Below are 12,081 nucleotides of genomic sequence, written 5' to 3'. Positions count from 1 at the left end.
GTCAGAAATAAAGACTCGGAGAGTGGGACCCCTGGCTGGGCTTTCCTTCTTGCTAGGGTTGCCAGGCAAGGGGAAAAACCATGCGGTGTGCCGCAGAGGTGGGGTGACCCACTGGGGTAACCTAGATAGAGCCCTGGCTCCTCCTCCATCTCCTCCAGCCCCAGGCTGAAAGTCAGTCATGGAGTGAGGGGGCTGCTCACCCTGAGGCCCCCACACTTGCCCACTTATGGACAAGTGTGAATTCACACTTATGGAAGTGTGAATGAGTGGGGAGGCAGTGCCATCCCTCCTTGGGCCAAGTGGCATCAGTTTTTCTTCCTCCCCCTCCTCTCCAGGTTCTCCCTGGTGTCCTCAGGCACTAACCACCGCCCCCACCCCGCATCTCCCTTTCTCAATCACCCTCCCAACTCTCGCCTTCAGCCCCCTCCCTTTACCCCACCCTTCACAAACACACACACACACACACCCCCCACCATTCCACCACCCCACCCCCCAGCTATGGCTCTTGACTGTGGCTAATGGGGCAGCTAGCAGAGAATAAGTGCTGATCTGCTCAGGGCTTCACTATCAGCCCTATTCAGGTTTACTCTGCTGACTGGGCCATTCTGAGTGGTGCCTGCCTTCCCCTGCAATGACCTCCCCCGCCCCACTACTGGGATGGACCCAAGAGAGAAGAGTGCAGTGCTGAGTCTGGGGGGACCGTGTGGCCTTGAGAATCAGGGTGCTGGGAGATGCTTTGGCATTTGTGGAGGGCCCTTTCCTTCTTACTCTCCAAATGGGCTAATGTCGGGGAAAAGTCATTCAGAGGCAAGGGTGGGTGGAACCCACAGATCCCCCACCCCAGGGAACAGAGGCCATGCCAAGTGCTATGAATTATTTCAAGCAACCAGAAAAATATGGAGAATATTTAACCCACACTTGTGTACCTACCCTGAATGAAGACAACTTAGCATCTCAGCATCTGTATTGGCAGCATTAAAGTTTACATTCTTTATTTTCATCGGTCTCAAAAATCAGTTTCCAAACAGTCATCTACATTTTCCACATAGCCATGGGGTCCCTGGTGTCTGGGTCCCCAGTAACCGGGCTGATTCATTCACATACTCTCATCAGGCAGTAGTTGCTTTTAGGGATGCAGGTAGCCTTCACCCCACCATCACCGCCCCGAAGAAGGTCTTTCCCCTCCTGTAGTCCACCATGTCGGGGTGACTGATATTGACGTACACCCTCTCGCCCCTCCGGAGCTGCACCAGGCCACCGAACCCCACGCTCGTGTACCAGAGGGGCCCATATTCGTGCCTCCTGGCGGGGTCCGAGACAGGTGTCACGGTCTCCGCGCCCTCCAGCAGCAGCTCGGGGGTCCCCGATCCATAGGCGCCCCCTGCCCGGTACAGCCGGCTGAGCAGCGTGACCGAGCGGTCCAGGGGGTCCACGCCGGAAGGGGGCGCCCGGCCCCGGTAGCCGACGTGACAGTAAAGGTAATAGAGGCCGTCCTGCGGGAGGGCCAGCCCTTCTGCGCCTGAGAACTGCGTCCCGCTCCTCAGAAACGCCTCTTCTTTCTTCGCCTCCCAGCCTAGCCCCTGCCCCGTGGTCCAAGCGCCTGCAGAGAAACGGGCCCATCGGCTCTCTCGGAAATCAGATCTTGAAAGGAGTGATCCAGGACGGAGGCTTCTGGGAGGGTGGGCATGGGGGACACCGGGGGCTTTTAACCCCCTGCAGGAGCCAGCTGGGTGGGGGAGCGGGCTGATGGCGCTCCCCTGTAATGAGTGCGAGTTGGGACTGACGGCATCTGGGTGTGCGGTGCGGAGTGCTGAGGTGGGGAGATCCAGGCCGGGTTTTCCCTCCTCCCGGGAGTGGGGCGGGGAAGCAAGAGGCTAGAACGCTGGTGGAGCCGAAGGGTGGGCATGATAGCTGCGGTCAGGTGGGTGGGCAAAGGAGCACCGCAGTGACAGAGCAAAGGGACTCTAACCGTGGGTGAGCAGAACTGGCACCCCTGAACCCTTCAAGTCCGTGAGGTCCTTACCAATGAGATGGGATCCTTACCAATGAGATGGGATCCTTACCAATGAGATGGGGATCCTTACCAATGAGATGGGCAGCTGGGAGCCTAGGGCTGAGATCAGTTTCTGAGTCCTCCTCAGGCAGCTCCCCGGACTCTGGAAGGGGTAGGAAGAGTCCACGGTTGGGGGCAGGGCGGCCACCCACGCATGGTCACCCCCAGAGGACAAGGTGCCAGGGCCCAGGGATGGGGCATCTGGATTCCTGGAGGAAGAGAGTATCTGGGGATGCAGATGATTGGGAGCTGGGAGTCCCTGAGGGGCAGAGCCAGGGGAGGGAGGGTAAAATGGTGGGCTCTTACCAAATCGCTGATGGGCAGGTGCCTGGATGCCAGGGTCAGCCGTCCCTGTTACCTGAGTGGGTGGGGTCACAGCGCCCAGAGTTCCCTCTTAACTGATGCCAACCACCAGCCCTCCCATTCCCAGCATAGATCCAAGCTCCAGACTTGGGGTTTCTCCCACCAGCCCCAGCCTCCACACACACCTCCCTGGAATGGAGAGCAAGCGAGGTGGCTGTACTTGAGCAGAAAGACAGAGGCCCTAGTATGTCTTGGGAGGAGGAGAAGAGACATACAGACGACCAGGAAGGGGCTTGGTGACATCGGGACACGACAGCATCACACGAACATGAAAAGAGGGCCAGCAAAGAGACAGACAAGACATCCCCACACTGGGGACAGCCAAGCCAGCTGAGCAGGATAAGGCAAGGGGCATAGCCAGAGGTGAGTGAGCATTGGCAATACCTGGCCCGTGGAGGGTTTATTGTAGCCACTCACCAATCCTCCCTGCTCCTGGGGCACCAAGGCCAGCACAGCCACAACAGTGATGGGCACGGCCAGCAGGAGGGTCACCAGGGAAGTGACTCCTGCCACAGCCAGCAGCAGGCATCCTTTCCGCTGGGGCCTCCTACCCCGGCCCTCCAGCCCCCGTTCCCCCATGGAGACTGAGCTAGGGCCAGGGCAGGGGGGCTTTCATACCTCAGGGGTGGGGCCACCCTCTCCCCAAAGACCCATACACCTGGCTGGGACTTTCCGCACACCCCTGCTCCCCTGACCCTGCTTCCTGTTTACCCAGAGCTGGGGTGAGGCAGCTGGATGCCTGGGTTCTCTGAACTGGGGAAGGAGTCGGAGGTGAAGAGACAGGTTTTCAGGGTAGAGCCAGAGGGGGACTGTGAGATCTTCTGACTCAGTGGGAAGGAAAACTGACTGAGGCCCTGGGAGGGAAGCTAGCTTGCTGTAAGTTGGGCGGCTACAGTGAGAACACATAGATTGCTCCAGATTGCCAGTGGAGTCTGCAATCTTCTGTACCCCAGAGGTGGGTGCTGAGGGGAAGGCTGCATCCACACCCCTGACACCAAGGGCTGGAACAGGAGGACGAGAACTGGAGTCTTCAGGGATGGGTGTCTGGGTCCCTAAGAAGAACTTGTCCCCATGCTCGACTGACCTCCTTTTCCCATTCCCTTGCTCCCTCCAACCCCCCAGACCTGGATGAGAAAGACAGAGCTAAGCCAGTCCATGGTAATGGCAGCTGAAGAGGTCCTCAGCCTCACCACTGGCTGTTAACTCACTGATGAGGGATGGAAATAGAGCATCACTTTCCTTGTTACGCAGAGTGTAGACAGGAGTGCGATGAGCACCCACCCACAAAGAGCTTTGCAGTCTAGACTGAACCCCATGCTGACTAAGTGTTAGTGAAGAAAGGACAGAAGATTGAATGAGTAAGCAAAAGAAAGCAGTAAGGACAAAATGAATGGTATAGGAGGCAGAGCAGTAGGAGATGAAGAGAAGAAAGACCATGTCAAGGGAGTTGGAAATGGTCCCAGATCATTTCCCTTTCTTGATATCTCTGTGGGTTCAGTTCTGTTCAGTTCAGTCTCTCAGTCATGTCCAACTCTTTGCGACCCTGTGGACTGCAGCACGCCAGGCTTCCCTGCCCATCACCAACTTCTGGAGCTTGCTCAAACTCATGTCCATTGAGTCGGTGATGCCATCCAACCGTCTCATCCTCTGTCGTCTCCTTCTCCTTCTGCCTTCAGTCTTTCTCAGCAATAGGGTCTTTTCCAATGAGTCGGTTCTTCACATCACGTGGCCAAATTATTGGAGTTTCAGCTTCAGCATCAGTCTTTTCATTTCCTTTAAGATGGACTGGTTGGATCTCCTTGCAGTCCAAGAGACTCTCAAGAGTCTTCTCCAACCACAGTTCAAAAGCATCAGTTCTTTGGCACTCAGCTTTCTTTATGGTCCAACTCTCACATCCATACATGACTACTGGGAAAACCATAGGTTTGACTAGATGGACCTTTGTTGGCAAAGGTCCTCTGTATGTTCAGATAATAATAATAACATAGCTAATATATATATTATATATATATAATATATATAAACAGCATTTGGTGTGTGCCTGCCACTGATCTACACATTTTATATATAATAATGCTTTTTTGTGGGGAGCCACAATGTACAACATGCAGGATCCTAGTTCCCCGACCAGAGATGGAACCCATGCACCCTGCAGTGGAAGCACAAATTCTTAACCACTGGACTGCTAGGGAAGTCCTATATAATAATGCTTTTAATACTGATAAAAACTCTAAGAGGAAACTGAGGCACAGAGAGGTTAAAGAACTTCTATAAGGTCACACAGGCTTGGCAGAGTCAGGATTTGAACCCAGGTAGTCTGGCTCTATACCCTTAACCACAAGACAGTTTAAGAACTGAGTGCTGAGTTCAGATTTGTCCATTTCAGGGTATGTAAATCTTGCCTTCCTCACCAACCCCCTAAAAAAGAAATGGGGAAACAAATACTGAACTCGAGTCAATGATAAGCATGGTAAAGTGTTTAGAGGTAAAATGTACTGATGTCTGCAACTTTGAAAAACATCAAAAATGCGATGGATTGATAGATATGTAATAGAGCAAATATATGGAAGAATATTAATTGTAGAATCTAGATGGTAGGAATAAGTTCACTGTATAATTCCTTCAAATTTTTTCTGTTTGAACATTTTAATAATAAAACATTAAAAAAAAAATATTGTCCTACTGTCCTGCATGGGGAACACTGTGGGTGGCGGAAGGGAAAGAAGTAGCAGAAAGTTTCTGAATTTGGAGAAGGAAATGCAGATGTTTATGGGTCCAGGCACCAGATCTTCTCTCCAGTCCTTGTTTCCACGTGAGCTCCCCAGTCTTCACCTTCCTCAAGGACTAGGTGTGCCATCCTCCAGCATCCATCTCCCTCTCCTTCATCCAGGTCTCTGTCCAGAAGGCCTTCGACTACTGCCGTTACTTACTTATGTGCTCAACATCAGAATGCTGCTCCCTGCAGGAAATCCACCTGGGTTGCCTGCACCTCCTTTCCCAACACCACCTTGTCATCAACTTTCTGTCTTAGATCTATCAGCAGTGCTCATGTAGATCTAGTCTGGCTGTCTCTGACTCTCCTGTTGTTCATCAGTCAATCAAGTGCCCTGTTAGATACAGCTCCAGAATATCAGGAGAGTTACCCAAACCAACCAGCACTCCCAGTTTGTCTTGGGAGCTGGGGGTGTATGTCCACACATACCAGGATCATGGCTCTCAGGGACCCAGTATAATTAGGAAAAGTGAATCTGGGCAGGCATCTAGAAGGTACATGATCACTGACGACTTGCAGAATCAACAGGATGGCTGGGGTGGAAGGAGATGACAGGCTGAGTTACAGTCCTGGGAGTCTGAAAGGAAAAGACGTTGTAACCCCAACCCTCAGAGCCTAACTTCCTCTCCTGATCATGCTGGGGAGGCACCCAGGCTGGGGGAGAAGTTAAACCAAGGGAGGGGCAGGAATGTCTGAGGCAGCAACACCACTCCAAGGCAGCTCCAGCCATGCAGTCAGTTCACCCACAGACCACAGGCTCTGGGTAAGCTGGGACCCTCAGGGAGGAAATCCAGGGAGAGGGCAGTCATACTCCAGAGTGAGGTGAGTCTAAGATACGGGAAGGGAAAATATAGTTTTGAGGTTCCCCGGGCCCTGGAGGACCCCTCTGTCCAGCCTCTGTCTTTGCTCCCCAAAGAAGTATAAACCATCCTCTTCCACCCCCACTTCCCAGCATGGCCACCTCAGGCCCTCCTCTCCACCTGTGCTTCTGCTCCCCACCCCTACACATCCCAGGAATCCTCTGGAAACCCGGTTGGTTTCAGTTTCCACACACTGGTCAGTGCATCTGGCTCTGGGTGAAGTCAGCAGCCCCCTCTTTGCCCTCAAACAGGAACCAGTGGTTGTAGGACAGGAAGTGTCTTAGGGGAAGTTATGGGCCCCAGACATTTCTCCATGCCCCACTTTAGCCCCAGCAATATCTGCTCAAGGGAAGCGGCTCTCCACACCAGCCAAGCAGGGGCCCCCCTTTTCCTGAGTTGCTCTGCCAGGTGGTGCTGGACACCGCCCTCCCTATTTTCCTGCCAGGCCTCGGCTCCTCCCTCAGCCCCCTCATCAGAACCTAGAGCTACCTGGTGCTGGAAAGGCTGCTATGAACCAGCTCATCAGCTTAAGGTAGGGGAAAGGTGGTAGGCTCTGGAGCTGGACAGACCTGGCCTTGAACCCCAACTCTGCCTCTTCTGGGCTGGATGTCCTTGTCAGGATCCAGCCTTGAGTCTCAGGTCCTTCACCAGGGAAATGGGCACCATAGTACCCTACATTGTTATGCGGATTAGCAGTGACAAACAGAAGGTGCCCCGTTCAGGGTTAATACAGAGCTAAGGCTCCTCAGCCTGGGAAACTATTGTAACAGAGACACCCGAGTTTACGTATGAGGAACTTGGGGCACGTGATTCACCCCGGGCCATTTAGCCTGGAAGAGGTGTGCTAGGTTTCCCAACATACAGGCCAGTCTTCAGTCCTGAAAGCATGGGGAATACGGTAAGGTAGCCCTCTGCGCAGGGAGGGTGGTTGTGCACAGGGAACAGTGGGTGAAAAGTGGTGTGTGCGGTTCGTGGGTAGGTGGTCAGGGCCTCTGGGGACCAACCAGTGCTGGGGAACAAGAGACTTCATGAGGAGGCCCAGAGATGGCAAGGGTGGCAGTGGTAAGCTCCTGAAGGGTGAATGGTCTTGGGAACGAGTGAGGGAACTGGTGAGGGATGGCCACCTATGGTAAGAAGTGAGTCAACACAGTCTGGGGTGAAGAATCTCTGAGAGAATGTTTTTTTGTCTCTAAAACTATTAGAGGGAGAAACAGATTCACAACAGACGAGGGGGATGGGGTGAAATGAAGCAAAAAAAAGTCCCTCTAATATTTACCCCTTTTCCCTACAGCAATGCCATTGTGGAAAATCGGATTTTTACCTATATGGGGGTTTAGGGCTGGGGGTGCTCCTGCTCCTGCTTGTGGTCGTTCTGTCCATCTGCCTGTATCGGCTCTACAGGAGAGGTGAGCCCCACCCGCACCTCCCTCATTTCCCCTCATTAACGCAGACTCACCCTGCCTGTGTGAGGAAGGGGGCAGAAGTCAGATGGAGGGGGGCGGAGAGAGTCCAAAGAGAGAGGCCATGGCTTTGGCCATGGGAACCCCAGGGAGGGTGGCAAGTGAGGAGACACCTGGTGGGTGTGGAGAGAGTGAGTGAGGAGGGCAGGGAGGTGGCACCAGGCGGGTGGGGGCAGGGCCAAGCTGAGCTTCTTCTTTTCTTCCAGTGAAGAGGCTGGAGAGAAGCTGGGTGAGTCTGGGGGCAGGGAAGTGGGTAATGGGGCAACAAGAGTGGGTGGAGTTGGGGAAGCAAGAGAAAAGACAGAAACAGGAGCATGAGGGAGACAGGAAATAAGAGAGAAACAGAAAGAGGGAAATAAGGGATGAGAAAAAGAGAGGAAAGGAAAGGTGTAGAGATGGAAAGAGGAAATAAGACAAAGGAGAGAGAGGGGGAGGAAATGAGGGAGATCAGAGACAGAGTGAGTGAGAGAAATCAGAGAATGAGAGACACAGGGAAAATGAGAGAAACCAAGAGAAAAAGGAAGAGAAGGAGATTAAGAGTGATGAAGGGGGAGAAAATGAGAGAATGAGAGAGACACGAAGAGAAAAGGACAAGATAGACTGAAAGAGCGATGAAGAGAGAGCTATAGATGGAGCACAAAGAGAGGCAATGAGGTTAAAAAAAAAAAAAAAAAAACACAGTGGCAGTGGGGGCAGGGCAAGAACTTAGGGAGCGGGGTGGCCAGGGTAGGGAGGCTCCTGGGGACCCCGTCAGTGCCCTCTGTCCGGGCCCCAGGTCCAGGCCTCAAAAGAGGAGCTCCACTATGCATCCTTGCTGAGGCTGCCTGAACGCGAGGGACCTGACATCCAAGGAAGGGAAGGCAACAAGGAGGACCCCAGCGGGGACTATGCCTGCATTGCCAAGAACAAACCCACCTGAATACCTGCAGATGCCTCCCCCAACCCAGGGCCATCCTGTGGTTCACCCAGTAAAGACCATGGTCTCACCACCCTCTCAGGCTTCTTCATCTATTTCAAGCCCCAGCTCCACAGGGCCAAGATCAAAACCTAAATTACTGGGACTTCCCTGGCTGTCCAGTGCTTAAGGCTCTGGACACTTCCACTGCAGGGAGCACAGGTTCGATCCCTGGTCAGGGAACTAAGTGGTCAAGTGGCCAAAAATAATAATAAAGTGGCCTTTCTTAAATACAAAAACAGACTCCTAAGTGATTTACCCTCCCACTCATTCTGGGGTCAGGTAGGGGGATTCACTGAGTGAGGAAGGGTGTTTGGGAACCCAAGCTCCCCTGAAGCTCAGAGAAGAGTATTTGCCTGTGGGCTATTGACAAGTAGGACTAGTCATGTCAGTTACTCCGCTCTTCTTAAGACAAAGGGCCTTAGCCTCTTGGGCAGGAGAGAGAGGAGTGCTGAGTCCCAGGATAGTGGTGGGAGTGGGCAGGATTACTAGGAAGCTCCCTCCTTGGACCCTTCCAGGCCAGATTTAGTAGCAGGAGGTAAGAGTTGGGAGAATCCAGAATGGGACACATTGGAGCATCTAGAGATGGAGCAGGAAATACACAAGACTCATAAGAAGGATGACGGTGTGGTAGAAAGGAATTTATTAGAGTCTCTTGAAGAACTTGGGATCACTGGGGTCTGGAATAACTCATCAGAGGCCATCCAAGGAGTGACAGGGTGTTTCCTTGTGACAGTGGTCTGGAGGAGAGGCCACAGGAGTCACTCAGTGCTGCAGCCCTCCTCCTCTTTCTTGGTCTGTATCTCTGCTGGCTCCAGCCTTCTCACTTGCCCTCCCATCTCCACGCCCGTGTGTCCCGGCTCCAACACTCACATTTGCCCTGGTAATACATGCTGCTGCCCATAGCCACCGAGAGAAAGCTGAAGGCATAGAATCCAGCCCGAAGGAGGAGGACTGTGCCAGCCGCTAGCTGAGGAGGTCCTGCATGTAGGAGGCAGGGTGCGAGGAAGAAGAGAAGGGCTCAGGAGAGGAGGCCCTGGGTAGAAGTGTGCAGAGGCCGGGGAGGGCAGCGGGCCTCGGGGAGGGCAGCGGGCCTCAGGGAGGGACTCTCCATTATCAGGGAGGGTGGGGCCTCCAGTCAAGGGGACAGGGCTTTCTGGCACCTCACCTTCCTCCACCACCAGCAGGGTCCCATTCCCTGTGCCGACACCCAGGCCCAGCACTTCCACCCTGCACACGTAGACTCCGGCGTCACGGCCTCGGGTGTCTCGGATGTGCAGCTCAGCCTGGTGGTCATAGAGGAAGCGGGAAGAGGGGAGAGGGGCCAGGCGGCCCTGGAACTCTGCGGTCTCATTCCTCACTTCCATCCCTGGGGCCACTTTGTCCCGGTACCATGTGACAGAACCAATGGCCATACTCCCTTGGCTGGCATTGAAGGAACAGGGCAGGATGGCGGGGGACCCCTCCTGGGTACGGATTTCAGGGGGCTGGGACACCCAGAGGACACAAGATCCTGGGGGCAGAGAAAAGACCCAGAGGAGCGCCTTCCCAGTTACTCCAGAGAGAAAAGACCTGAGAACTTGTGGTAGAATGTCCCTGCTATATCCCCACCCCCAGAGGGCCCCCAGAGACAAGCACTTTAGATGTCTCATTAAACCCTTTATACCAATCTAATTTCTCAACATTGCTTATTAAACAGTTTTTCAAATTCTTTCTCATACCAACTCTTACCCTCTCCCATCATTCTCTAGCTCTGTCCAATAGTATCATTTTGCTGAAATTTAACTTGTCACAGTTAAAGTGAAGCTCATTAATGAGTGTGGCTTCCTAGTTAACTAATATCATTAATTATATTATGCCAGGTACTATTTTAGTACTAATAGCATTCCGCACCATACCATCTTACTACTGTTTTTTGGTTAAAGATCATTAAGTAAATCTCCAGGTGAAGCCATGGCTATAATTGATGGGGATCCCTACCGAATTCATCTAAATCAATGAATTACATCAACTATTAAAATTCTTGATTAAATTCTCTAGTTAATGAAATTTACCACTCATTCTTCTGTTTCAGTGATTCTCAAGCTTGAGAGCTCACTGGAAACATCTGGAGTGTTTGTTAAACCAGATTCCCAGGCCCCACTCCCGGAATATTTTATTCCGTAGTTCTGAATAAAATATTTGAATTTGCCCTAGGTCCCTGCTGATGCTGAAGCTGTGGGTCTGGAATCCACACTGCATTTAGTTAATGAGTAGATCGGATAATTAAAATCAGTTTCATTAAGAAACTTAACTTAGATTTAATTAAATTCCTAAACTCCTAATTATATCTAAACCCTAGATAATAAGCCTAGTTTAATAAGCTTATTAAACTCATTGAATTAAAACTGACCCCTTAAAAAAATCTGACCCCTTCCTTCAAGCCCTTTCTACTGGTTCTTTAGACTTTATCTTGTTAAGAAGGTGGCTGGGAAGAAAAAGGCTTCCCTGGTGGCTCAGACAGTTAAAAATCCACCTGCAATGTGGGAGACTCATGTTCAATCCTCAGGTCGGGAAGATCCCCTGAAGAAGGGAATGGCAACCCTCTCCATTATTCTTGCCTGGAGAATCCCATGGACAGAGGAGCCTGGAGGGCTGCAGTCCATGGGGTCGTGCAAAGAGTGGAACTCAGCTGAGTGACTAACTTTCGCTGGGAAGAAACGAGTTCTGGTATGGAAGCTGGGGAATGACCCTCCCAGCGGGTGATACGGAGGGAACTGCAAACTGGAGGAGTCCACTGGGTTTCAGCTTTACAGAGGGACCCCCTGCTTTCAGCCCCCACCCAGTCTGCTCCCCTGGGACATCTATGTCCATCTTCCCCCATCCTCCCTCCTCCCAGCCCCTCAGGCTCCTGGGAGAAAGCCCTGTCACCTGGATGGATGGTGATAAAGATGAACAACAGCAACCGGGCCATGTCAGAGGGTGTTCCTGTTGATGAGGAGGGACATGAGCAGTGAGGTCTGGGTGGAGGAAAATGACCCACTACTTGTGACCAGGCCTTTGGTCACTGGAGGGGGGTGGGGAGCTTCCTATGACACACAGGACTCACACATCACTTACCAAGGACCTTAACTCCCTGGGACCTCGGGCATCAAATGCATCCCTCCCTGAGGAAAGAGGATGCTGCGGACGGTGATATCTGCGTTGCTAGGAGGAGGGAGCGGAGTGGGGGCCAGTTGCATAAGTGTTTGAGGGGAAGGGTGTGGCTTAGATGGCTGGTAATGCTTAGGTGGGTGGGTGGACGGGTGAGATCAGGATGTGGTTCCCCCATCTTCTGAGGTTCAAGAAAACTAACCCTTTACCAAGAATAAGCCTCCAAGAGCTTTTCTGAGCCCAGAGCTAACCCACTTCCCCTCCCCTTGGTGCAATAGCACCCAGGTCCACCCCATTCATTCCCTCCCCTCGAGTTAGGGCCCTATTAGTGCCCTCCGCCAAGGCTACTCAAGAAATTCTGTAAACGAGAGGATTAGCAGAAGTCAGCTGACTGGTGCCGGCGGCAGGGAGTTGCCAGGGGCTTTGTCTGGAAGCTGTATTTGCACAACAATCACCCTGTTTTGCTGGTAGCTCAGATGGTAAAG

General features: G+C 52.6%; 3 protein-coding genes across 6 annotated transcripts; 1 reads left to right on the top strand and 2 right to left on the bottom strand.

The window, feature by feature from the left end:
• Window positions 1-962: 962 nt before the first annotated feature.
• On the bottom strand, window positions 963-4,109 carry LTB (lymphotoxin beta). 2 transcript variants are annotated; one of them, XM_043907913.1, is made up of 4 exons: window positions 2,834-3,088; window positions 2,360-2,411; window positions 2,085-2,156; window positions 963-1,600 (listed from the first exon to the last, which is right to left on the bottom strand). In XM_043907913.1, the coding sequence occupies exons 1-4, from the start codon at window positions 2,993-2,995 to the stop codon at window positions 1,146-1,148; spliced, it is 741 nt and encodes a 246-aa protein (XP_043763848.1). In that variant the 5' UTR covers window positions 2,996-3,088; the 3' UTR covers window positions 963-1,145. The 2 variants fall into 2 exon arrangements, with proteins under 2 accessions (XP_043763848.1, XP_043763849.1); XM_043907914.1 differs by lacking the exon at window positions 2,360-2,411 and having other exon boundaries at window positions 2,834-4,109.
• A 1,711-nt stretch (window positions 4,110-5,820) lies between these two features.
• On the top strand, window positions 5,821-8,498 carry LST1 (leukocyte specific transcript 1). Of its 3 annotated transcripts, XM_043907917.1 has the most exons (5): window positions 5,821-5,952; window positions 6,495-6,581; window positions 7,341-7,455; window positions 7,716-7,738; window positions 8,285-8,498. In XM_043907917.1, exons 1-5 carry the CDS (start codon window positions 5,878-5,880, stop codon window positions 8,426-8,428), a joined length of 444 nt encoding a protein of 147 aa, XP_043763852.1. In that variant the 5' UTR covers window positions 5,821-5,877; the 3' UTR covers window positions 8,429-8,498. The 3 variants fall into 3 exon arrangements, with proteins under 3 accessions (XP_043763852.1, XP_043763853.1, XP_043763854.1); XM_043907918.1 differs by lacking the exon at window positions 6,495-6,581 and having other exon boundaries at window positions 5,836-5,952; XM_043907919.1 differs by lacking the exons at window positions 5,821-5,952; window positions 6,495-6,581 and adding an exon at window positions 6,817-6,947.
• A 589-nt stretch (window positions 8,499-9,087) lies between these two features.
• On the bottom strand, window positions 9,088-11,833 carry NCR3 (natural cytotoxicity triggering receptor 3). The gene is made up of 5 exons (XM_043907915.1): window positions 11,564-11,833; window positions 11,375-11,431; window positions 9,633-9,977; window positions 9,338-9,445; window positions 9,088-9,204 (listed from the first exon to the last, which is right to left on the bottom strand). The coding sequence occupies exons 2-5, from the start codon at window positions 11,415-11,417 to the stop codon at window positions 9,158-9,160; spliced, it is 543 nt and encodes a 180-aa protein (XP_043763850.1). The 5' UTR covers window positions 11,418-11,431; window positions 11,564-11,833; the 3' UTR covers window positions 9,088-9,157.
• Between the last annotated feature and the right edge of the window lie 248 nt (window positions 11,834-12,081).

The sequence above is a fragment of the Cervus elaphus genome, chromosome 7, assembly GCF_910594005.1.
Source record: "Cervus elaphus chromosome 7, mCerEla1.1, whole genome shotgun sequence".
Lineage (NCBI taxonomy): Eukaryota > Metazoa > Chordata > Mammalia > Artiodactyla > Cervidae > Cervus > Cervus elaphus.
This window is presented reverse-complemented; position numbering and strand designations above follow the sequence as displayed.